General features: G+C 38.9%; 1 protein-coding gene across 3 annotated transcripts; it reads right to left on the bottom strand.

Annotated features, from left to right (window-relative positions):
- Positions 1-13,136: 13,136 nt before the first annotated feature.
- On the bottom strand, positions 13,137-24,615 carry LOC134533735 (adhesive plaque matrix protein 2-like). Of its 3 annotated transcripts, none has more exons than XM_063371340.1 (5): positions 23,872-24,615; positions 20,410-20,476; positions 20,090-20,230; positions 16,011-16,139; positions 13,137-13,873 (listed from the first exon to the last, which is right to left on the bottom strand). In XM_063371340.1, the coding sequence occupies exons 2-5, from the start codon at positions 20,453-20,455 to the stop codon at positions 13,812-13,814; spliced, it is 378 nt and encodes a 125-aa protein (XP_063227410.1). In that variant the 5' UTR covers positions 20,456-20,476; positions 23,872-24,615; the 3' UTR covers positions 13,137-13,811. The 3 variants fall into 3 exon arrangements, with proteins under 3 accessions (XP_063227410.1, XP_063227411.1, XP_063227412.1); XM_063371341.1 differs by lacking the exon at positions 23,872-24,615 and adding an exon at positions 22,666-22,867; XM_063371342.1 differs by lacking the exon at positions 23,872-24,615 and adding an exon at positions 21,470-21,664.
- Positions 24,616-26,096: the final 1,481 nt, after the last annotated feature.

Here is a 26,096-nt window from a genome sequence, read left to right as displayed (position 1 = left end):
GTTGGTTCTCATGCACTGGAACGTGCTCGACGTGGAAGTCAACGCTTTGGAATGTCAGGGCCCAACGCGTGAATTTCGACTGGCGGCTCTGTACCGAGTCGAGCCACTTGAGACACTGACTATCGGTACGAGGGGTAAAGGGCCTACCCTCCAGGTGGTGTCTGTAGCGCCCTACCGCCCGTGACCGCGAGGCACTCCTGTTCATTGACATGATAGCGGCGCGCTGCCGGGCTGAACTTGGCGCTCGCATATTCCACCACGCGCCGCTCCCCCTCTGGACCTACTTGGTACAACACCGCCCTCATCCCCTCCTGACTGGCATCAGTTAGCAAGAACATGTGCTCCTCGGGGCGAAGGCGGGCGAGCGTGTGGCACTCCCGGAACAAGCGCTTCACGTCAGCCAGCGCGCGGTCCGCCTCATCTGTCCATTTGAACCTGTTCTTGGGGGAGAGAAGGGCTGTCATTGGTGCCATTACTGTGGCGAAATGGGGGATGAAGCCCCTCAGCCAATTGAGTAGGCCTATGAGCTGCTGGAGTTGTTTGCGGGTACGCGGTGCGGTCTTAGATTCTATCAGGTAAGTTGCGCTGGCAGGGGTCAACATCCGTCTGCACTCACAATGTGACCCAGGTATTCTAGCTCCGTGGTACCGACGTGACATTTGTGGGGGCGCAGGTCAGCCCATGTCTGGCCAGCCGCTCGAGAACCATGGCAAGGTTCTGTGCATGCTCCTCCCATGTCCTCGACCAGACGATCATGTCGTCCAGGTAGGCCGTGGCAAACTTGCCCACAAACCCATCCAGGACGCGGAACATCATAGTCTGGAAGGTCATGGGGACATCCATCCGCCCGAACGGCATGGCACAGAACTGAAACCTGCGGCCATCGGGAGCGGTGAATGCGGTCTTGTGTCTGTCCTTCGGGCATACTGGGACCTGCCAATACCCTTACTTAAGGTCTAATGATGTGAAGATGCGAGCGTCCCCTAGTCCTTCCAGAGCGTCCGTGATGTTAATGAGAGGTGGTGGGGCCGGAATGGTGACGAAGTTGATAGGTTTAAAGTTGATGAAAAACCTGAGCGAGCCATTCTTTTTCGCCATCACAACTAGGCAGTTGTAGGGCGACTCGCTCAGCTCAATCACCACATCAAGTAATATTTCTGCTATCTGCACCTAAATGGCCTTGCGTTCTTGGGGTCCATATCCAAAAGGTTTTACAAATTTAGGTTTATGAGGGCGGGTAGGGATCGTTTGTTTTGTTATTGTTGTGCGACGTAGCATGTCCGCAGCCGCGAACACCTGGGGATGCTGTTAAATCTGTCCACGTGTTCTGCCGGGACCTCATTTCGTAATTCACCTACAGTGATGGCTGGTGTGGTCACGAGTGGCCTGTCCCCGCCAATGCTGTACACCGCCCTGCGACACGTACGTCCCACATGCACCTTACCGTCTTTGACATCAATAGACGCGTCCTCCTGGACGAGCCACGGGAGCCCCAGGATGAGGTCGTCCCGCAACTCCCGCAGCACCAGGGCGGTGGTCTGACTAACCAAGTCTCTAATGGTGATTGTTACCTGGGCGCGCCCAAACGTGAGCGCGCGGGTCCCATGAGTGGTCAGAAGGACGTCCTCCTCCCCCGACTCCAGCTCCGTCTCAGGTACCAGGTGTGCGGCGATGTAGGAGTGGCTCGCCGCGGTGTCCACCAGGGCGTGGACGGGCTGCCCGTTGACCAGGACTGGCACACGGATCAGGCTCCCCACGTTGTCACCTGCTCGTCCCAGCCGATTCGGTGCTGTCGTCCGGGCTGCCCAGGTCGCCGTGTGCGCCGATGGCTCGGCGTGGTGCGTTGGCGACCCGGAGCGGAACGTCGACACCTGGTGCGTGGCACCACCGCCTGACGTGACAAGTGGCGGCGGTGTGTGGTCGGGCTCCGCAGGTGGTGCCGAGGTCGTCGTGTGCGCCGATGGCTCGTCGTGGCGCGTCGACGACCCGGAGCGGGGCGCCGACACCTGAAGCGTGGCACCACCGCCTGACGGGACAGTTGACAAGTATGTGTAGGCGGGCCTTGTTGTTAGTGACAGGACCGTGAGCTGAGAGCAGTAGCCCGCGGGTACGCTGCTCCCTAATTGGCGTTTCCTGCTGGGGAAGTTCCTGAACATTGAAATCGCTCCAGCGCCGCCCGGGTTGGGCAGACTTCGTGCCAGTGGTATACCACCCCTTGGAAAAATCTGCACCTAGGTGGTCGTGTCCACTGCTCATCTGCATACCTGTTCTGAGGCACTGCTTGTTCAGTCGGGTGTGTCGTTGCCATTGAGGGCGCGCGGCCTCGCCTATCGCCCGCCAGCATTGTGGTTGAAGATGCCGGGGCTCGGTAGGGCACCACCGCCAGCCTATCCTCCGACGCTATGGGCTGTGGCCACGCCATCTGCTGGGGTTGGGTCCTCGTGGTGAGCACCTGTACATTCCGCTCGATTTCCCTGGCCAGCTGTACAAAGTCATCCAGGTCGCGTCCGGTGGCTCCCCTCAGGTGCGGGCGCAACTCCCGCCTCATTAGCTTGACCACTAGTCCAAGGGCTTCACTTAGGTAGCCTCCAGTGGCTGTACGGCGATGGAGTCGCCCTTTGGCTCGTATGAACGACTCGATGTCCTCGTCGTCCCCCTGCGAGGTGCAGAACAGAGAGCGCCGACACTGTGCTCGTGCCCGCGCGTTGTTGAACCGGCTCTCCAGCCGAGAGATGAAGTTCTCCCATGTCATGTCGCCTTCTCCGACCATGGCCCACCAGTCACGGGCGGCCCCTCTGAGCTGGTCACTTACTCGCTCCGTCCACTCGTCGAGTGGAACGCCGTTATGGGCCAAACAGTCGCGGCAGGTACGGCCGAATGTTCGTGGGTCCTCGTGGGCCTGTCCGACGAACTCCGGGAGCCTGACTCCGGCGCCTGCGCGGGCTGGGCCAGCCATGACCGCTACTTGTGTCGGCGCGGTCACCTGACTTTCAATGCCTGGCACATAAAGAGTCTGTCCCGAAAAACCAGAAATTCCCGCGCAACAGTACATGTTCAGTGGCGTAGTGTGCCGCACTGATAGCAGGTGGTTAACTCATCCGCCTGTCCACGGCACTGCGTGGCCCCGCACTCGCCTACTCATACGTCTGTTTTCTGTGTCTCCGGTTTTGCGACCTGGACACTATTGTCCACGGAACGCCCTGCGGCGTCTGTCTCCTTGGTATGATTTACCACCCATAAGCACGACTCCCATGGGTCGCCCCCGTCCATGCTGAGGTGTGACCTGTCATGCGGTCGCGGCAGACTGATACGAGCGACGGATCAGGACGTCGATGACACAGCTAATAAATTTTTAGAAGAGTTATAACATGATTTAACATTTTTTTTGTCTTGGGCCAAAGTTACCCTCAAAGGGCCAATGTTACCCCAACTGACGGTAGTTATTAATTTGAAAAGTGATCTCAGGGATTTTATTGGGAGTTCGGCCTCGTGGCTGCAGGCAGGAGCGCGTCGTGGTTCGAAACCTACCCGGGCTGTTCAGGCCACCCAGGACGCCTTATGAATAAATAATAAACTGGTTGACACGACACTGCACTTTATTGAGAACCGTTACCACACTGGTCCAAGTACTAGCCGTATTTGTTGTCTGACCGTCGCGGCACTCGAGTCTCTATTCGTAGATGATACGCGTGGCCAGGATAGGTTGCAAAGTGGTATGTGCGGACTTCTATAGTGGCCGATTATCAACGTGAAAGACACGGTGTATAGTCGCAGAGTTGCAATGCTGCCACAGCTTATGCAGAGATTGACGTTGTTATGTACGACAGCACATATGAATGAATGTTCTATAGTTAGTTGCAATCTAGCCTGTTGCCAAATATTAAAAGTCCCAAAAAGTACGTGGGTTCGGTTAGATAAGACATACAAGTTACAGTCACTAATTAAACGGCTATGACGTGGTTAGAATGCACATTTCAAGTTACACATTTAAATACGATGAAAGTTAGATACATAAATTAAGGAGTAAGAACTCGACACACGTGGCTGGCTGAGAGCCTCCGACGATAACGATTACTTGGCTGTGGAAGCCGGAAAACTGCATACCTCAATTACGCTGTCCTTAAACTCTGGACATGGAAATTAGTAATAAATGCAAAACTCCCTGTTGGGAAAAAATTATTAGTTAACGAGTCGCACGAAAAAACGTGTGACTGAGTGGGGTCGGCGCAGAGCTGGTAAAAGGATTTGAAGAACTTACACTATTGCTGAGACTTGGATGTAGCGCGAAAGTTGAAGGCTCTGCGTTCGTAAAGCGACCGACCGATGTGAGCTCCCGATGGTAACTGAGCGCGGAGGCGCCGCGCGCCACCGCGCCAAGGCACGTGAAGTGCGGGAAAACAGCTCCGACCAGTTTTGGACTTAAAAGACATATTTCACAATATATGGGTTTTGGACAATTGTACATAATTTCCCTTGAATCAATTATCTTTTAAATTGTTATTAAATTGGTTGTTTTTGATTTGAAAGAATAATTAATGATTTAGTTTAGCGTATTGCCACACCTGGCCGGGCACTGTAATCGACTTGGTGTTCGTCGCGGTGCACTTACACTCACTCGACGGACATCACGCTCGGGTGTGTTCGATGCACTTAAGAGTAAGTGTTGTTGTGACATAACGGCCTGTGCGAACCAGAGGGAGCACCGGCGGTTGGCGTTACTATATGGCTTTATGTAGTAGATATCCACCATTTATGACTTAAATGCTATAAATTAAGTATCGTCTGGACTCATGGAGTTAGGTCTGGAATAGTGATGGGCAGAAGTAGAACGATTCTTTTGACCGAATCGATTCATTTGAATCAGGTACATGTAATGATTTTTTCAAAAGATTCGTACATTTCGTTCTTTTAGTTCTGAATATGAGCATGGGATCCAGATCTTATTAGGAATTATAACTCGTTCACCCTTTCGAGTATTATTTATGTATTTGCTGCTGGCCTCTTCTACTTATCGAGGGGCTGGTTATCGTAATTTGGTCGGCTCGGATAACTGAAATTCCAGACATCTATCTGAATACTGACTGTTAACATGGCTAAATGGATAGCCCCCATTGCCAAAACCGTGAAGAAGTGACTAGCGCCTAAAGACAGGCCCGTACTATGAGCCAGAATATTTCTGCGCATGCGCGACAGGTCGCCTGGTGGGAGGGGAGTGTGGAGGGGATGAGGGGAAGACTATGCGATCTGAGGGGATGGGTTGGAGTGCAGGGGGCTGACAGTAAATAAGGACGAACTGAATCCTTAAAAATTGGATCATACCAGCCGACCTCCGTAGTGTAGTCGGATGCACACTGGCTTACGGTGCGAGGGGTCATGTGTTTGAGTCCCAGGTAAGGCATGGGTGTGATATTTACATGCTGATATTTGGTTACCTCGGAATGAAATTGATGATTGCGACACAAAACTTGAACCATTGGCTGTTTGGCGTATCGCTGTAGGCCACATAAATTCAAGTAAAAAAAAATGGATCATACCATGTCTCACCAACACTGGGAAAAATAGATTACAAGTTTTGATCTCTTTAGTTTATTACATGTCCAGTTGTTATTAGTGTTAATCTAAGTTGCTGTCACAGTACTAGAAATTCCTTATATTCTAATTATAAATAGATTTAAATTAATTTAAGTTAATTTTAGTGAAAGTAGGCCTATACTGCAATTGGTTGTAATTTTTTCGTTGTCAAGTTGCAAAGAAATTGCATGATCGCAAGGGTTTTGTTTACAAATTTAAGCGTACGATCATTATTATGGGAGTGGCGCCTCTCCGTTTACTAACTCTATGGTGGGGCCCCAAGAGCGCGAAAATTGAATAAAAGATTTGGTGTGGATGTGGAATGGCATTTTGACGGTCCATTTTTAGCGGGAATATGTGAGGCACGTGTTCGTTTTTAGTTATAATATTTTTGGTGTTATAATATCGCGAAATGTTTGTTTCTAAATGTTGTTGACACAGAAAACAATTACTTTGTTGATTTTTTCGGTTTTTTTTCTGTGAATAAACTTCCCGAAACAACATGTTTTCATGTTCTGACTGTAGTAAACAATTTTAACTTAACAGTAGTTTGCGCAGACATGTGTCTAAATGTCATTCTGGAATTAATTCCGTTCCAAGACAAAGAAAACCCTAAGGTGAAGGTTCACATCAGTGTGAACTATGTGAAAAGAAATTTGCACAGCGTTCAGCACTTCGAAGGCATCAGCGCGAGAATCACCTTTGCCACGTGGATGCGCCAACAATAGGCAAAACGTATGTCAATTGCAGCATTTGTGACTTTACTTCTGAAAATAGGACTATCATAATTCATACTGTGCACGACATTGTTACTGTATACGAAACATTAGAATTCAGTTCGTTTTCAGACGTCATATCTTGGAAAGATGAAAGAGAGAAAACAACAAATAGTTTGTATGTTAGAGCCATGGGGGCAAAAAGGCATAATGATGGGACGAAACTATACGCATACCAATGCAACCATTCTGGTTATTACACCACGAAAGGCACTGGGCAACGACACATAAAGATCCAAGGCAGCTGCAAAATTAATGGTTTGTGCCCAGCTGGTATGCAGGTGACCTTAATGGTAGATGGGAAATGTAAAATTTATTTCTGTTCTACCCACGTTGGTCACCAGTGTGAACCAGGTCATTTGCGAATTCACTTGCTGTCAGTATACCCCCAGATATTATCATAGGCGAAGTTCGTGATTCAGTTTGTGAAACATCATTATCCAAACTACATTTACTGACGAAGAAGGACTTACAGAATATTGAGCGAGCATATAACTTGACTTAGAATGTAATGAGGCATGCAAACGACGGAACAAGTGTCACTGCATGGGTAAATATGAATGAAAGTAACAACAGTACATGTGTTCTGATGTATAAACAACAGGGAGAAGAACACCCAGTGCTTCGGAAAGAAGATTTCGTCTTAATAATAATGAACAGTGCGCAATGTGTAATGCTGGAAAAATATGGCTCTGACTGTATTTGTATGGATGGTACTTACGGTCTAAATAATTACAATTTTCGAACTGATTACTTTGCTTGTCTTAGATGATATGAGGCAGGGCTTTCCTAGTGCTTTTTTTGATTTCTAGCAGGTCAGATGAACACATACTCTCTATCTTTTTGCAATGTGTTAGTGAATGTGCGGGAAAAATTACCCCAAGTGTATTTATGACTGACATGGCAGAGTCCTTTTTCAATGCTTGGGTTTCAGTTATGGGGGCGCCAAATAAGCGGTTATTTTGTACCTGGCATGTAGATAGGGTATGGAGAAAAAACCTAATCAAAATAAAAACTAAAGCCAAGCAAGTAGAAATTTACAAATTGATAAGAAATATTCTGGAAGAAAGGGATCTCGAAACATTTTCTTTGTTATTGGTGTCTGGTGTCAAAATTATGTGTGAGGAAGAGGAAACCGCCGAATTTGGAACATATTTTAGCGCACACTATGTACCATGTAAATAAATGTGGGTAAATATGTAGTTGAGCGGTATTTGCGGAAAAAAAATGTTAAAAATCCGAAAATACCTTTATTATATGCTCTTCAACTTCCTCTTTTCATTAAAAGCGGCGGAGATAAGAAATTCCAAATACTTTAGGAGATATCGAATTTTTAAATTTCATCACAATACCAGTGCATTCATGTGGCATTAACCATTGTTTCTTGTTTACGAGTATCTATTTTTTTATTGGATAATGATGTCACATGATTGTTCGTGATAGGCCAGAATTCAAATGAACCAATATGTGATTATTTAGTTCATTTATTGTTTAAAACAGTGTTTAATTACCGCCTCCAACTTAGGTGAGTTTTTAACGTTTCTAATTTTAAAGTCTTATTTGTTATTTGAATATAGTTGCGCAAGTAATAAGTAAAAAAAAAAATTATGTGAGTTCCTACTGTCCATCCTTTGTCCCGGTTGGTTAGTTCAGGTCAGTTATATTATAAATAATTTAAAACTAAAGAATAATTAAAATTAATTCACATTATTTTTAATATCACTTAAGTTTGAAAGTATTTATAATGTAACTGACCTGACCTAATCGACCATTTTAGTTTACTGTTCATCCTCTGTCCCGGTTTGTTTGGTCAGGTTTGTTACATTATAAATATTTTAAAACTAAACAGCCATTAAAATTAATTCACATTATTTTTAATGTCAGCTTAGTTTGAAAGTATTAATAATGTAACTGACCTGACCTAATCAACCATTTTATTAATTACGCATTCACGAACACACGGCAAAATAACAAAAATGTCGCCAGTCGAATGGTTGCACAGGTCTTGTATTGCAAAATTAAAAAATTCGATATCTCCTAAAGTATTTGGAATTTATCTCCGCCGGTTGTTTTGAAAAGAGGAAGTGAAAGAGCATAGAATAAAAGTATTTTCGGATTTTTAGCATTTTGTTTCGCAAATACCGCCCAACTACATATTTACCGAAATGTGGGCATATTGCTATCGACTCCACTGTGGATTAAACACAAGCATGCATATTGAAAGGATGCACAAAACTTTAAAGTATATTTATTTGCACGGAAAAAATGTAAAACGTTTGGACAAAACGTTTTATGCTATAATGACTTTTCTTAGAGACTAACAAGGGCAAAATTACATCAAAGATTGCAAATTTGCGAAAACGACATAAGGCTAGCTTATCGTTGAACGAGACAGGTGTTACAGGGCACGATGGTAGCTGGCAAGTTTTATCGTCGTCAGCAGTAAAGGAAATTTACGAGGTACGCAAAGAGAAGGAATCATGTGACTGCAAAATGAACTGTGTGGAATGTAACGCATGCATTCATCTCTACGCATGTAGCTGCATGGACTCTGCCTTCAAGTGGAACATGTGCAAGCACATTCAATAGTTTGCCGTATAAACAAACCTGCTTTGCCAATTATTTGCAAACAAGACACAAATAATGTACTTGTTATTGGCACTAACGGAAATTCAGACGGGAAGGCAGAAATTATTACTGAAGAATTGCGTAAAAAAAAAAAAATTTTTATATCAGTCTGGAGGACAAGAAAAATATCTTGATTGCAAAGGCCTCGGAAACAATACAATTAGCCCGTAGTGAAGATGAGCTTCAGGCTGTAGAAAAAATACTCACGCCTTTGCGCGCAATAATGTTGGCTATTCGAGAAAACAGTGAAACCAATGAGCACTTTTACAGCCCTAAGGATAACAGCCCAGCCAATAAAAAAATTTCTCAGCAACGACTGTTTTCAACTAAAAAAGTTAAAAAACAAAACCAAAACTTGTTAACGAAACCTAGTCAGCTTGAAGTTCAGAACATAGCTGCAGGTGTAATTCTGCATAGCAAGTCAAAATAAGGTATTTTATTTATTTAATTATTTGAAGAGAAATTGCATATTTGAGTGATGATTTTAATTGCATTGTGCTTAAAGTAGTATGTTTGACAATAATGTTAATGATTAGTTCAATTAGAACATTCAGCAAAAAGTAACCTCTATGTATAATATGTAAACAATAAATTCTTGAATTAACTGTATCGCGTATAAAGGCGAAACTCCGCAAACTATTTTGCGACTCGAATGAATCAGTCAAACAACTCGGATAACCCGGTGAGTAACTTGTATTATTTTTTCATTGGCATTGTCAAAGTTTATGTTATATATATTGGATAAGTCTGATTATAATCTATGTCATTTATTGTTTTCTCAAACTGAGCAAGGTGGCACATTTGCAAAAAAAAAAATAGGACCTATATTCTGGAGGATAGGCGTTCGAATTCTGGTCAATGAATCCTAATTTGTTATTTCAATGTTTACCGAAACCACTCTAAGCTAATACTGTTATTGTTTCTATAATAGAATGTGGCCACAAATTTCCCTGTTACATTTAGTGCATTTATTCATCTTTAATGACCTTGTTTACGAAACGTAAAACCAAACACCCACTTAATGAAGTGGTACCAAAACTCTTTAAATTGATATTTTTCTCATGTCCCTCATATTTAATTTTTAAGCTTAATTTTGTATTAGCACACATCATAAATTAGTCTGATACCACCTACATTAAAATAATTCGTAACCTGAACACAATATATTGTTACCAGACATAATGCAAGCACTACTTAAAAATTTTTATGCAAAAGCTGACTAAAATTTTATTTTTATTGTGCTATTAGTATCACACTCATTACATAGTTTTTCTTTAATTGAAATTTTATTGGTCATGAAAAACATAATGATTTGCTCTAAAATATTTATTGTTTAATTTATTTCTACCTACAGTCAGATCCAGGTACTGACAGCTTAAATTTTATTTTTTTACATGCATTGTAAATTAATAATAACAGTGTTATGTTTATACACTTGTTTAAGGGTAGCATCGGACAGCAGTTCTCTGTTTTTTTATTTATTTCTTTTTTAAAATTTATTCTACATTAACGCAACTGAAAAAAATAGTGTTTTGTTGAGTGGATAATAAAGAGTCCAGTTTGAATTGAAGATATTCCTGCAGCTCTTCATATGATTCCTTAGCAACACACATTCTGTGACATAATAGCGAATTAGTGGGCATGAAAATGTCTTTAATTTTGGTTTTGCTGTTGATAACTGCAGGAGGAATTACTTTATCTGAATGCTTGAAATTCACTGTCAAATTTGTTGCCAATTATTTTGGATATAGCCAGAATACCAATTTCACATGAATTGTGACAGTTGATTCTTTCTACTCCGACGACGCCAGTGCTTATAGAATTTTGCTGAACTTGACTCCTCTGTAACTCGTGAAATATTCGTCTGATTGAAAAAAAAAATGTTTCCTACAAATTTTGCAAGAAATTTTATGCTCTATAATTTTTATAACAGCTGTTTTAGATCTAGGTGGCATTGAAAAGAAGATATTATTGAAAAACTGGTTTTTGGTACTATTTTTCCAATGAGGCGGCGCGAGCGATGGTTCCTCAAGGTTGCAAACTCGAAATATTAATTAGGACAACAAACTGTACAAACCTACCAAATTAGAAATTTCCTTGACCTTTTGTAGTGAAAGCCCCCTTTTATGTCTTCAGTGAGTGAACTATGAAGTCAAATCAAATATTACAAAGAGCATAAATTGATTTGCTTAGTCAAAGCTTCGCACAGGGCTACCTGCCAACCAGTAAATTTATGCCTCACAGTTTTAAAACACCCTGAACACATACCTGATTGTCAACCTGTAAAACTGCTGCCATCTTCCTCTATAATTCCACGATCCCCGGGACACAACTCTTTTCTAATACTCACATCCTATTTGCCTCCTGTGTACTCATCTTGAACATCTTCCACTGTAGTTCAAGTCTTAACATTCTTCTTGATGCCTTTACATGCTGATGCTACGTTGTAATACCTTCTTTTCTTTCATAATCTACTTAATGCTGGAATTACAATAGCAAAGAACACAAAGTGCCACAAAATATTGCGTTACTGGGGGACATTCAATTTTTAAACACACGACAAACCAAAACAAACAACTAGATATAGAAAGTTTTCTTGCCTTTAAATTAGCACTATACGTACGGCAGGCAAAAAGATTACAAGTTGGTTTTGATTGACCTATTTGAGAATTATTTGTTTCCCACATTTAATATTTATGTTCATAAAAATCATTTTATATGAACGTATTATGACATTTCACAAAAAAATGTAGAAATAATTTTTTTTTGAGGTTCACTAAATATAATTGTATCACCAGTTCACCAATGAACCTATCATTCTAAAACAAAAATTGAAATATCATGCCAGTACAATCGTGCCTCTGAGCTAATGGAAATAGAAAATCGTCTAAAACGGGAAGTCTGTCACAATCAAAAATTTTTTGTCATGCTGTAGTTGGAGTTATGTCAAACCTGATTATTAGAAAAAAATATTTCATTTGTGCCACTTCCATCGCATCATGTCTCTTGTGCTTTTGTGATCCAGCATAAGTGTATGCACTCATAACTATATTCTTTTTCATCAATTCATATTCCATCACATCTCATTTGTAAAATTTATCTCCCTACGTAGATCAACCTGCATTTACAATGCAGTGCAAATTTTGGGTGTCTATTTGGGTACACTGTCAAGTACTATTATATACCAATACTGAACAAATGTGAAGGCATTTTAAACAATTCTTTTTTTCCCTTATTGAATATATTTTTTTAAAAAATTAAGTTAATTAGACCATTCTTTACTCAAGGTGTGTTTTTTTTTTCCTTTTTTCAAATTTCACATCGTACTAATATACATTTTGTGTTATTTATAACAACATGTTTTTTAGTGTTAAAATTATCTTGTAGGCATCTCATCTTAAAACTCATGAGAAATAATTTAGATATAGTCGGGAGAAAAAAAACTAAGGGAGTACTAATATTATTATGTTAATAACTAAATTCTGTTGTTGATTGCTTGCTTTTACGTACTAGTTTCGAACAGCAAGTAAAATTAAGTGTACCTGAAAAAAAATCTCGTGAGTTGGACCACAAAAAAAAATTATAATTTCTAAAGTATTGTATAAAAAAATGTATACTCTTACTTCAGTATTTTATATCTTAACATTGCTAGTACTGAATGAAAGCTCAACATTTTGTTTATTTTTTACTTTTACTTCCTCAAGATTTAAGAAGATTTAATATTATGTATTTGTATTTCATATACTTGTATTGAAATGTTATTGGGGGCCTATGCTCTTACGTTTGTGCAGGAAAGTATTTAGTATATCGATGGCTTAGAATGAAAACCTCGTATCTCAATTTTTGGACGAAAATACATTTTTTATGTTTTTGGCTGGAAAACCTTGTATCTCACAAAATGTTTGGCTGAAAGAAATAAAATGTGCACCCTACTGATTTCTATTGGGAAAAAAAGAAACCACGTATATCAGTAGCACGGTTTTTTGTCTGCTGTATAATTTGCATTTTATGAGATACAAGGTTTTCATTCTAAGCCATCGATATAAGCATTTGACTAAGGATGTTTAGTCAAAAAATTATTTTAAATTTACATAGATAATTTTTTTAAGCTATAGTATATGAGAGGAGGTAATTGAATCAAAGGATATTAAAACACATAAAAAAAAATCACAGTCGGTTATATTGCAGATCAAATGCATCAAGTATGTTATATAAAAATTATATGAAAACTATTCACTAGAAAAAAAATTATACTTAAACTGTAATGCTATAGACTAAAATAATTCCTTTATTAATCTTCTGCTATATGAATTCCAAATCCTACAGCAGTTCAAATAACAAATACATTACTTATGTAGTATTGAAATAAACACATTGAAGCCTAAATCAATTTTTTTTATTAAATATGATAAACAAATCCTGATCATCCAGCTAAGCTTGTCTGGTAAGTTGAGGTGGGATCATTCCGTGGGAATGGTCTGTCTGGAGAGTACACAGGAAAAAAAAAGTAATATAATTAATGCTTATAGCCAGCATTGTTTATCTGACTCTGGTACCACTTCCTTTATCGCAAACATAACTGACTATAATGATAACTTCTTAATATATTGAAAATAAGTTGTTCAAAAACACAGTCAATCATGGTTAGAGGCCGGTATTCTTCAATATATAAATTCAATCTCTAATAAGCCAACTTGCTTGGTTTTTCGTTTCTTTTTGCAAATTCCTACTTTAAAACCAAACAATAATTTTTTACTGAATTTGACCATAAATAAAATTTTGGCAAGAATATTGATTAGTTCCCTATCCATAAGAATTAAGTTTTTTTTGTTTGCATCAGATAACGATACACTCATACGGAAAGTTTGTATTCTCACTAAATCTTGAAGTTGGACAAGCTGAAAAAGAAAAAAAAATTGCATTATTAAAAATAATATTTACAATGAATTAAAAAATTTATTAACACAATAAGCAAATCTAACTATTTTAAATTACCACTGAGTTTTGTGTATAGCAAATTTTCTCTTCAGTTATTTTCACTCCTGCCAGCATCAATGAGACGTTATTTTATTTGTGATCATTCAACACCTATTTACCAGTAAACATTTAAAAGATTTTTTATTTGCATGTGCCAGTGAAACCCTGTTGCAACATTTTTGAAAGGATGGAAATTTTAACTTTATATGAGTAAACATTTTCAACAAGGGTAATACCTATAGAACTTAAAATAAGGATTGGGGTCCAAATAAAGAATATATGATAAACAGAAAAATGTTATATAGGAATATATAGCCTGTAGGTATATTGCCAATAGAATTAACTGGCAACCTTTACCAGTCATGCGATACCTGCAGATCATGCCTACAGATATGGCCAAAATAGTGTTTCCAGTAGTGATGGGTCAAACCCCCATTTTCTTGAATCCAAATCCCAATGAGTGCTTTGAAGATACCCCTCGAATCCGAATCTAGGTCCCACAAGTCAAAAATAAAACTATGTACGAGAAATGAAAAAAAAAAAAAAAAATTATAATGGAGTTGAAACATTCAACCATTTAAATGTTTCATTCACAAAGATTCCAGAATCAATACATTTTTTATTTTATTTATATAATTACATGTTAAAAGTTCAATACCTTGGGAATGGTAACAGGAGATAGGTATGAAGAAAAAAAATGGACTCGGTTAACTTCGGAAGTTATAGTGTTGAATTTTTTAATTTACTCAATTTCCTCTAATCTTTTTCTTTGAATCTTTTCCCTAGAGTATCAAATCCTTTGAATACTAAGGATTTGATGGTATATGAAGATTTGAGGATTTCATTGGTCCATCCCTAGTTTTCAGTATTTAGAACTTTTATTTAATATTGTGAAGTTTAAAAATAATTTGCCCCCAGGCCCTCAGTTTCTCTCGACCACCCTGTATGCACAGAGGCTTAACGTGACAGTGCCTCCACGACTGTACAGTCAAACCTCAAATACAAATTTGAAGGGACCATTGTTTTGTCACTTTGCAATAACGAGGTTTGTATTAACCAAACTATTACACAATTTAATCACAATATTTACTAAATTTTCAAATCAAATTCAAATAAAGTTAAAACTTGTAAACAATTTTATAACACACTAAATGTAATTTTTTTAAGGATTGTAAAATACAATTTTAGGATGGCTACACCTATGGCTCAAAATTATTTTCTACTGTATTTCACTTAAAAGGATTTAAGACAAGAATAAACTAAAAGTTTAGAAATTACCTGCAAGAAGACATACTACAATCATTTTAGAAAAATAAAATTTCCAACTTAAGTTGGGGGTCGCTTTATAATCGCAAACTTGCCATAGGGAACGGCTTAGTTGAAAATTTACAGGCTCTGCATGTAAACTGTTTCACTTATGTCACTTTAGACAGATGTTAATTACTGCCTTGTGAACCTCTGCTTGGTTGAAAAACTACACACACTGCCTGTAAACTGCGTGACTTATGCCACTTTAGTCCGGGGCTTCCTGAACCCCCTCCCCTCTTCTTTCACCATCCCTAGCAGCCACCGTGTATCACCATATCACTGCATAAAAGTGATTAAATAAGTGCTCGACTTATGTGAGTTAACAGTATTTTTATGGATAGCAATGGACTCAACTCTCTATGAAAATTTTATTCATAAAAAAATAATTCTTATAAATCATACTCTACAAGCATGGTCATGGAGATAAACCAAGGGCCGAGGGGAAAATAATTGTATATTGCCTAATTACCTATTACCTAATGTACAAATTTTCATATCCCACAATTTAAAAAATATATATATGAAAGACTTTAAACATTAACATAACAATAAACAATCAAGCATTAAAAAAATCTTGAAACTCCACCAGTCTATGAGTAAAAGTTTAATTCAAATAAAAAATTTATCAATTTGAAGTTGGGGACAGTATGAAATCTTTGTAATGTACAAAATTAAGTGGCATGTAGCTAGACATTACGAAGGTATGATTCAAAACGTGTGAAAATACAGTAAAAGGACGGCGTGGCGTACCGTTCTCACAGCGGCTGCCGTAGTAGCCGGTGCCCTCGCAGCGACACCGGTAGCCCGGCCCGAAGGAGGTCTGGCTGCACGCCCCTCCGTTCTCGCACGGGCTCATGTGGCACACGTCCATGCGGCGACCTTCGCAACACACGAGCCGTCACACACTCGTCCCAGCTGTCACTGACCGTGTGTGCCGGTAAGTAGCTACCACTTGGGTTTATATGACACGCACTGGCGACCCATTAAACATGATGCTGCTTTGAAAGATGCAATAAATAATAAATATGTACCATGATTCTATAATTTTGTTCCAAAACTGCTGAAACTTAAGTTGGGGTCGCTTTATAATCGCAAACTTGCCATAGGGAACAGCTTAGTTGAAAAATTACGGGCTCTGCATCTGAACTGTTTCACTTGCGTCGCTTTAGACAGGTGTTAGTTACTGCCTTGTGAACCTACGCTTGATTAAAAAACTACTCTCTCTGCCTGTAAACTGCGTCACTTATGCCACTTTAGTCCGGGGCTACCTGAACCTCTGCACAGGAGTGACATGATGAGAGAGGACAACACTTGGAATACGTGATGAGGGAGAGGTTGCAGATGGAGTTTGTCAGAGGGGTTCTTCCGCTTCCTTCTGCTGCTCTTCACTGTGGCTGCTGGCGAAGAACCCCCTCCCCTCTTCTGTCACCATTCCTGGCCCCCACCGTGTGTCACCACATCACTGCATTCTTTGCTTCCTGAACAACTGAACTATAGCCATAAAAACTCTTTTTTTTTTTTTTTTTTTTTTTTTTTTTAACTCTGGCATGGTGTTTCAAAAAGAGGCAGTGTAAATCAGTCTATTAAAAAAAAGTGTTAGCAGGAAAGCTCTAGAAAATATGGGATATATTGACTAATTTAAATAATTTTCAAGTGCTATGTACTTGAACTGCGATTTCCACTTGATAAACTCATAATCAAAAAGTTTGGGGTTGCATTACATTCAGAGTCATACCTTGAGGTTCCACAATAGAGTCCCACTAATACTGACCCTGCTTGTCCGACATTCAGTTAATTTGGACGGGATTTAAAAAAAAAAGCAGGATTTACTCTTTTCCGAATGTTAAAAACGTAGGTATATGTAAAAAGTAGTACAAAAACTACAATTACGCTGTAGGAAAAGTTGTATTTAAAAATAACGTTGATTTTAATATCTTCAGTACCTTCACCCATATAAAACTCTTGCATTTTAAGGAAAATTCCATTTAATCCAGACTTTCAGTGATCCAGACTGGGTCCGGTCAATCTCGTTCGGATTGGCGAGACTCAGTTGTATAATTCCTAGCTAAGCAGATGAACATACTTGTTGATGCCTACTGCTTTAGTGGAGGGGAGTTGCCGGGGAGACAGGATGACTGGGATGATGGAGTGACTGGGAAGGGTGTCAGCTGGCGTAGGAAAGGTGAAGAGCCACGCACCAACTTGCAGGTGGCAAATGTCCTCAAGGACGTGATGTCACCAGCAAAAGTGACGTAGGCATACCCCGGGTGTCTGCCCCCAGGGCACCGCTTACTAAAACCAAAGATGCTAACACGAAAAGGGTCTCGCAGGCGTACATAGGCAGTCGTCCCGGTGGAGGTCACTACTGGTGAGCGGAACTATCGACTTTCGGCCCCTCGACCTTTCATTAATCATCGCATCGTGCACGAGTTCATTGTCACGTTACACTATGCCCCACTGGCACCGGGTGTTTCACATGCCACATGCATCAGCAGCATGGATAAAAACTGGTTGGGGTGGTGGCGTGTCCTCATCGGCCTGGGCGGACCCAACAGAACACCAAGGGTTGGCAGCATAGTTTCACACAAACATGATTTAATACCTTTCAAAATAAATTTGGAAGGATGTAGGAAATAAATATAACAATATTTTTATAATATATTCTTTATATAAAATTTAATAAAATATACTTTTATTTTAAATGTTAAAAAAAATTCTGTACAATAAAGTTTATTAGATTACGCACCAGTAATTTTTAACATTCACTATTCTAAAATACATACTGCTTTATGAATTAATTTAACTGTAACTTAAAATCTATCATAAAGTTACAAAAAAAGTCTACCGCAAAAAATTTTGTTGCTGGAATACTATGTTTTTCCATTAACACAAGTCAACAGATGTTTTCAATATGCTGAGTATGTATGGATATGAACGTTAAAATACTACATAAATATTTTGGGCATTTTTTTTGTTTTAAATAATATTTTTATATTGGTCTTCAAAGTTTCAAATTTTAAAATATTTATGGTAAAAATAATAAAAATTTAATTCTACGTTCGTATTCAATACTATTAATAATATATTATAACAAGTTATTTATCCCCATATTGCAGCTATCCACAGTCATTATAATGTTTATTTAGATTGCAACACCTATTGTATGAGTTAAAAAATTGTAAATAAAAAGTTAAAAACCAACAAAAAAGAATTCATGATTTCGTATACCACAAAATTTTGTGAGTTTAATTAGATACAAATAGCAAAAAAAAAATTTCATAAACCCTACATCATAAAATTGTCAGAGAACCCCCAAAATAAAAATTTTTAAATCTTAAATTTACTACAATTACACTGCTCTGGCCGATGGAGTTTTAAAGTTTTAACAGATTTACAACATGCATATAGCAGGTAAACTAATCACACTGCATCTTTTTTTGGTTGCTAAGTATAAGTAAATATAGTCATCATGAATGTATTCAATCAAGTATAAATACATCATTTATAATGTATTCTTTGATAACATTGCCTACTACAATACACACTGAAGCTAATTGTAACTAATAATATTTTTAATGCCTTACATGTTTTTAATTTCAGCCTTCATATTATCCTGCCAAAAATTGGCCAGTAATCCTATTCTTTTATACTCTGATACCAACAATAAACTGCATGTCACTGATGATGATTAAAAAATCTCCCCTCACACACTTCAAAACATTTTATAAAAGCAAATGTAAAGGCTGTACGGATTTTGCACAAGAAATTAAAATCTGGTCGTACTGCAAAAGTCGGTTGTTTGATTTGACGCAAATGTCAAGAGGAAGAGGAAAAACAGCATTCGGTGGCACAGTACAGCTTCGCCCGGGATATTTGCAGCAGGAGCTCACATGAAGAAAGCAAGGATAAAGCTGGGTGCACAATTTAAAAACAACAGTGACGGTAGGTTGTGCACCGCCATGTTTTTGAACCTACTGATTCACAATAGCGCATAGAACGGTCGTGTTCATAGGAGACAGGTTGTTCGTATGGGAGGGAAATGAATATATTTTATTTCTGTTATGGATGCATGGCGCAACAACCAATGAAAGAAGAATAGGAAGCCATTTTGGCAGGACTGGAGAACTGTTTATATGTATCAATCATATTGTGGCAAGAAATTATCAAGATAGTGCAATGCTAATGTGTAATTCCTGCTTTAAAAATTAATTAATGCTATTATTTTTAAAACACTAAAAAAATTGTAAAATTAAAGTGTTGTGGTTAGAATGGTTAACTAAACTTTTTATAAAACCATTATTTATTTATATGCCGAAAAACGGTGCTCACAATAAATGATGCAAGTTTACTTTAAAATACATTTAAAATTTTTTATAAATTTTAAATAAATATATTACATTTGCCATGCTGCCTATTTATTCACCTTATGTAATTTGCTGATTGAGGTAGTTGTACATGGCATGGACTGTTTGTTGTGTAAGGTAATGCATAGAGGCTTAAGGCTTTAGGACCTCCAAGATAACAGCAGGGCCCGAACCGCTTGGTTACTGACTCGCTCATAAATATGAGCCATGCCAGGTGTTGGGATCGAACACATGACCCTCACCACATGGGTTACCGACCACGGCCGCTGGAACCCCAAGTGACATGAAGTTTAACCTTCTGTTGAAGTGCCTAAGTGTGGAGGACTAGAGCAACCTACAGTGAATGCCGCAGGAGTTGACTGTAGTGGGATGTGATGGAAGTAGGATATTATGACAGGACGTGATGGAAGTAGGATAAGATGTCAGTATGCCATGATAGCAGGACGTGACAGCTTCATGCGTTACCTCTCAGGGACTTGCGGCACTCCTCCAAGGAACTGTAGCGGTACTCGGAGTAGCAGCCAACCCCACACAGGCACGCTCCGTTCTGAATGCGGCAGCCCTGTCTCGTCTGGCCGTACTCACACTCCCCGCTCGCCCCCGCCACTGCACAGACCGACACGGCCAATCTACAAACATCTTTTCATTCACAAACAAAGAGTTTTGTGTTTGAAATTGATTTCAAGATTTCTCATTTTATCAGGTTTTTTATACGTTCATAAATTCTATGATACACGACACTATACTAAACGTGAAGGTCATGCTGCTAGTTGATTGCTACTTACCCAAAACAACAAACACAACTGTGGGGAAGACATTACCAGCGAACATGGTGTAAATAAATAGAGGAACCTGAAACAAAGCGGATAGGCAGCTATCAGTGTGTGTGTGTGTGTGCACTGGCCTGCCATCAAGGTCATTGTCCGGGACTGAAGTTCATTCAGTCTCTGATAACATCCCCACGATGCACAGATGGCCTTTCGAGACCTTTATGCGTGTGTTTACTGCGTGGTGTTCACTATCACATTCATCTCTTTCCGTCCAGACAACACACTCATGTGGCTGACAGCGAGTGTCCCGTGGCCTTCACGCCCAACTCAGCACTTAATTTTAATAGTGGATGATACACGTTTATTTTCTCTATAGACTTAAATTACAGAAGGCTTCTTTTGTTAACGAGCACGTTCATCATTATAGCAAAACCAAAATAGCGAGGAAAAGAGTTTAGGCAAATATTCATAAACCACCTTCACAACCACAGTTAATTTAGCTTTTCTTTAGTATACACACGTGTTGGCCTGTGACTGTGGGAGCATGAGCTTACTTGGGGGGGGGGGGGAATCTTTTATAGATTTTATTTAGGATTTTGGAAAGGAAGGTGTACAACCCCCATTCACTCCCCTCTGTGTATGCCCCTGTGTGAGCAAAAGGTGATGAAAGGTGAATGAATACTAATGTGCAAAACTCCAAGTGTTAACACACCATTTACAAACCCACCACCTAAAGAATATGATTAGGAACGGCATTTTTTGTTTCCTTTTATGGTTTGGTTTATAACATGTTAAAAAAAGTCTAAAATGGGTGTTTTCACAGACACTTTATTTATGAAAACTTTGTCAAACAGTATTTTAATTGGTTAAAGGGAAGCGCAAATAGCCTCTATTTTTAATATTCCATCTTAAATTTATTGAGTCGATGCTTTAAGCCCCATAGAGGCGGTTTACCATTGTGAAGACTGTAGGGCAGTTTGGTGCCTGGCGCAAATCATGTGCCATCTCTCACCCTTTGCACTTTTAAACATAATGCACACAATCAGGTGGCCCCTCAAAGCTGCCAAATTCTTACCAAACACTCATGGCTTGCATTCCAGTGCTGAACTGTAGGGAAGACTTTGTGGAACCTGCTGCTACTGCTTGGAAAAGTGTTAGTGATATCAGACACGGAGGTTCCTTACACATTTCGCAGATACCCAGTTACACCTTAGGAAACAAGTAGTAACACAAAATTAATGAAAGACAGTTGTCTGTACAGATCCAGAGTATCACAAACCGTAACATTTCTTAACCTTTTCAGCCACACTTTGTTAATTCATAAGATATTCCTAATTTTATTTTTTTATTGTAATTAAACTATTTTTAGGGAATTTTTTGTGGTAATAACATTATGCTAAAATTACAATATTAATGTTAAATTATTTTATAATAATTAATAAAAGTAAAATAAAATATTCTTATTTCATAGTCATAAAGTATGATTCGCACTAGAACATAGGTACACCGTAAAAAAACAACAGATTAAAGGTTTGATAAACTCCATGTATTATTGAGATGTGAATCGTCCACCTCAGTGAATGAACAGACTGAAATGGTTAAGAGGATTTGTTAGTGAAATGCTCTGTCAGATTCTTTACCGTGAGTTCCACCTACAGTATGGATGTATAGTGATTTTGCCAAATCTGTATGACATCTCCTACTAAGATCTCTGCGATAAGGCATGGACGTTAATATCTTCTGTTCAAAACATTGTAAGATATTTCCAGTGTGAACCATTAACAAAAAAACAGCATAAGATAGTAAAATTAAATCATTACTTTTTATGAGTCCATCAACATGCTTCAGTTGCTGACAAACAAAAGTGACATTAAAGTAACATGTGCAATGATATCTCAAAGCTTAAAAATAATGCTTTTCAATTCCACACAACCAGGAGCAGTATGGTAAAATGATTTATATATTGGTCTACTCCCAGCTGCCCAAATCATTTAGCTTTTTTTTTTTTAAAAAAAAAAAGGAATAAAATAGATACACTATCACAAAGTAACGAAATGTAAATAGAAACCAATAAAAAACATCATGTGAAAGATGGAGCTCAGTTTGTTGTTATGGCAATACAAACAGCAGCACAGTAGGCAAGTTTCAAGTTTAATGCCTGCTAGCTGATACAGTTGTTTACCTTTTAAATATTAAATAAAATTATCAGTACATACTGTGGTAGAGGCAATAAAAAATATAAATTTTAAACATGTAAAAGTCATTCCTCACCTTAAATCTACAGGATTGTAGTATCAACTTGTTCGGACACTCCGCATGCTTCTCGGAAAGTGAAAAGTGTATTTTAAGATCGCTGAATGCAATGAAAAAAAAAGTGTGCTGATAGTGGTGACTTCTGACTCCAGTCTAATATGTAATATCCAAATAGCATGGTCAAGTGCAGGAAGAGCCAATCCGATTGCATGCCTCACATATTAGAACAGAAAGATAAAACGTTTTCAGTACGAAAAGTATATGACTCAAAGAAGATTAATTATTTTCCTTGGAATTATCAAAGAAACTTTGTTCCTAATCCAGTAAGATGTTAAAATTTTTAAAACGTTTCTAAGGCAACCATCAGATTCCACATTTCATAGTAAAGTGTATCAAATGAGCACAGTGGTAAACAATAAATGACATAACAAAACAAGGTTGAGATGTAGTTTTAAGCTTTATATGACACATGAGTGCAGTGTTTTGTCATAAAGTCTAAATCAGTCGTGAAGGATTGGCTGTGAATATGCTAAGCTCTCATGTACTTCACTGCATGATGAAAATGAAAATAACTCACTAGATGTAAAGATTCTTTGGTAACAGCTTGAACCTGTGAGTGTTTAGAGGTTTAAAAAAAAAAAAAAAAAAAAACTTAACTTTAATGTTTCTGTGCAATTGTGATGTTTTGAATTGAGACCTGCAGACAAGTTTGTTTCTACTTCAAAATAAGAGAAAAGCACAAACCAAACTTGCACCCTCCAGAAACCCAAGTGCTTAGCCATTCTTTCTAAGGTTTCCAGGTTTTTAACAGTATTAAATCACATAGGCAAATAATACTGTATATGTGATCATGATTCATGTTTCGACTACCCCAATTTAGTTAGCTTTTATAACAAAAACAATGAGTACTTACCTCACAAGAATGCATTCACTGGTAATTTTAAATAAAGTTAAATTATGACTATCATATTAATCCGAAAATTTATGATGATTGTCTGGCTTCAAACATCTCCACCAGAATTTTGTTTTCATGATTTAAGTGCCAAGAAAAAACATAAAATGTAAATGAGCATGCACGCAAGACATTCTGCTTGTATGGTGAGACACTGTCCACCATCGAGCTGGTACATACTCTCACGAGGTGTGGAGCACAGTATAGTCTTGGAGGCACTGTGGTTTTAGCTTATGGTGCATTACCAAGCAGATGTGGAACACTACTTTTACCTTTCAAGTTATTCGTAACAAGTTAAGGTGAGTCCCAGTCTTTCATCTCGCACATCTGAAACACACTGGTTCTGTAAGCAGTCGTTCTTCTGGCAGCGGGGACTAACGCGCACCGACACATGACCCTGGCATTACCACCGAGGGTGGCTCGTGTGGGCACGAAGTCGCTCGGCTCGGCATCCGGAGAGAACCGGTCCGAAACGGCCGGAGTGGGCGGCCCAATTTGAGGCAATTATCATCGCCGGTGGCTCCGACGCTTCAGGCTCGGCCACGCATAACCCGGCGTCCTGGTAACACTAGCTACAGCCTGCCACCGCACTCTCCCGCTCAAACCTCCTGCAGGCGAGACACACAAAATATATTTAATTAGGGTGTCCGCACAAAACTGTAGAAAATTTCTGCAACTTTGCCATGACTTCCCACGACATAAATTTCATATTTCCCCGGTGAATTTTTAAAAATAATTTACCTATTTTGCAATTCTCAGAAAGAATTTAAGACAATCCAGTCTCCACCATCCATAGCTGTACTAGTTCAAACAGGTCCCTGCATACACCATTTAGAGTGTGTATGACTATGCATTAAAACACCACCTGGAAAGACTGCATACCAGAGCATGACACTATCCCTCACACTACTATCACTTAGGAATTTCCAGGACTTTTCCACTCCCTGAATTTCCCGAATGTGGATACCACGTTAACATTATTCAGTTTCTCTCCTTTCTGTAATGATAAAACCCATTTGATAGGACATTTATTAATTTGCAAATGAAGCTGACAAATTTCAACATTTAAGAAAAAATAGCTAACATGACCAAAAAAAATTTAATTTCTGTAGAAATAAAATGACAAAAAAAAATTATGCAAATTTCGTAATTAGGGACTTGATTTTATTACAATTGAAAATAACATCAATGAAATAATAAATTCACTACTTTAAGAACATGTGTTAATTTTGCGACTCACATTTGGAAGAACCGTGATTTATGTTTTGCCTGGTTTATTTAAATGTTTAAATCACTCCACACAAATACTGGGATAGTTTCTTCCCCAATATCCATGGACTACGTTGTGTTACCGTATTTAATGAACTCTAGTCATAGATGCATGTGCTTAGCTGTGATCTTACTAGCAATCTATTAAAGTATAAGTTACGGCTTAGTCAAAAGACGTGATCGCGAGTGCTCCTCGGTTTTTATGTATACGCTGTTGATTTTCATTATTAGTACCATGTATTATCATTATAAATTCCTCATTGATTGGTCAACTTGTTTTTTCCAGGATTTCGACAACCCCATAACAATGCCATTACTCTGGAACTAGCACAAGATGCCCACATGAGCACGTTCAAGTCTTCAACTAAGATAAAGTTCTAAAGTAGCAGAAAATCAAGAGCAACCTACGATATAAGTTTTTACGAGGAATGCTTCTAATATGGATGAGTCAATTAGTACTGCGAAATAACTTTGTGCAAATGTAGATGAATTGAAGAGTTAGAATATGGTACTAACAACACTACTTAAGGATTCAAGAATTTAAAAAGCTGAGATTAAGCAAGAGCTTCTCCAAATCAAACAAAGATTGTATACCAAGAATGAGCACAAAAATTCATATAGTCAAGTGCTCAAAACATCTTCTAATAGCAAGAAAGCAGACTGTGGTGAAACTACGGGCATCTCTGGTAACAGCAGTTCGATCAACGACTCACTTCTGACTAAGCATATATTGTGCAACGTCAGGAGTTTGAAAATCAACAAGGCTTCACCATGGTGCAACATGTGGGTGAGTCCAGATCCAACGGAACTCCAATAAAACACGGGAACATGAACGAAAGAGAACACCAATGCAAGAGGGCATTAGAAATATTTTCACCCTCAAAACAATCTCCAAACTTTCATTTAAAAATACAAAAGCTCTTTTTGTTACTTGGTTTGAATCAACTGTTAAGAACAAGAAATTACCGATTATATCTCTAAAGAACTCAATTTGTCTCGAGACAAAACTTGCATCCAAATCGGAATATGAAACAGAAAATCCTTTAAAACTACTTCTCGAACCGAATCTAAGTCTCAAGGGTCAAAAATGGAATAATTTACCCTGATTAAAAAATGTAAACAATAATGTTGTAACATTCAGTCTTCTAAAAGGTTTGTTTTTATAATATAAGTTCCCTGAATCAAAAATAAAATATTTCATTTTCATAATGCTAGATAATTAATTATA

The sequence above is a fragment of the Bacillus rossius genome, chromosome 7 (assembly GCF_032445375.1).
Source record: "Bacillus rossius redtenbacheri isolate Brsri chromosome 7, Brsri_v3, whole genome shotgun sequence".
In the NCBI taxonomy this organism is placed as follows: Eukaryota; Metazoa; Arthropoda; class Insecta; order Phasmatodea; family Bacillidae; genus Bacillus; species Bacillus rossius.
Note: the sequence above shows the minus strand (reverse complement) of the source record. Positions and strands in the feature narration are given on the sequence as shown.

What these genes read in the sequence shown, in the direction of transcription:
- LOC134533735 (XM_063371340.1), bottom strand. Translation starts at nt 20,455, where the DNA reads ATGTTCGCTGGTAATGTCTTCCCCACAGTTGTGTTTGTTGTTTTGG. An exon ending in AGTTGTGTTTGTTGTTTTGG is followed by an intron (nt 20,231 to 20,409) that starts GTAAGTAGCAAT and finishes CGGTCTGTGCAG; the next exon opens with TGGCGGGGGCGAGCGGGGAG. An exon ending in CGGCAGCCGCTGTGAGAACG is followed by an intron (nt 13,874 to 16,010) that starts GTACGCCACGCC and finishes TTTCTTTTTCAG; the next exon opens with CTTGTCCAACTTCAAGATTT.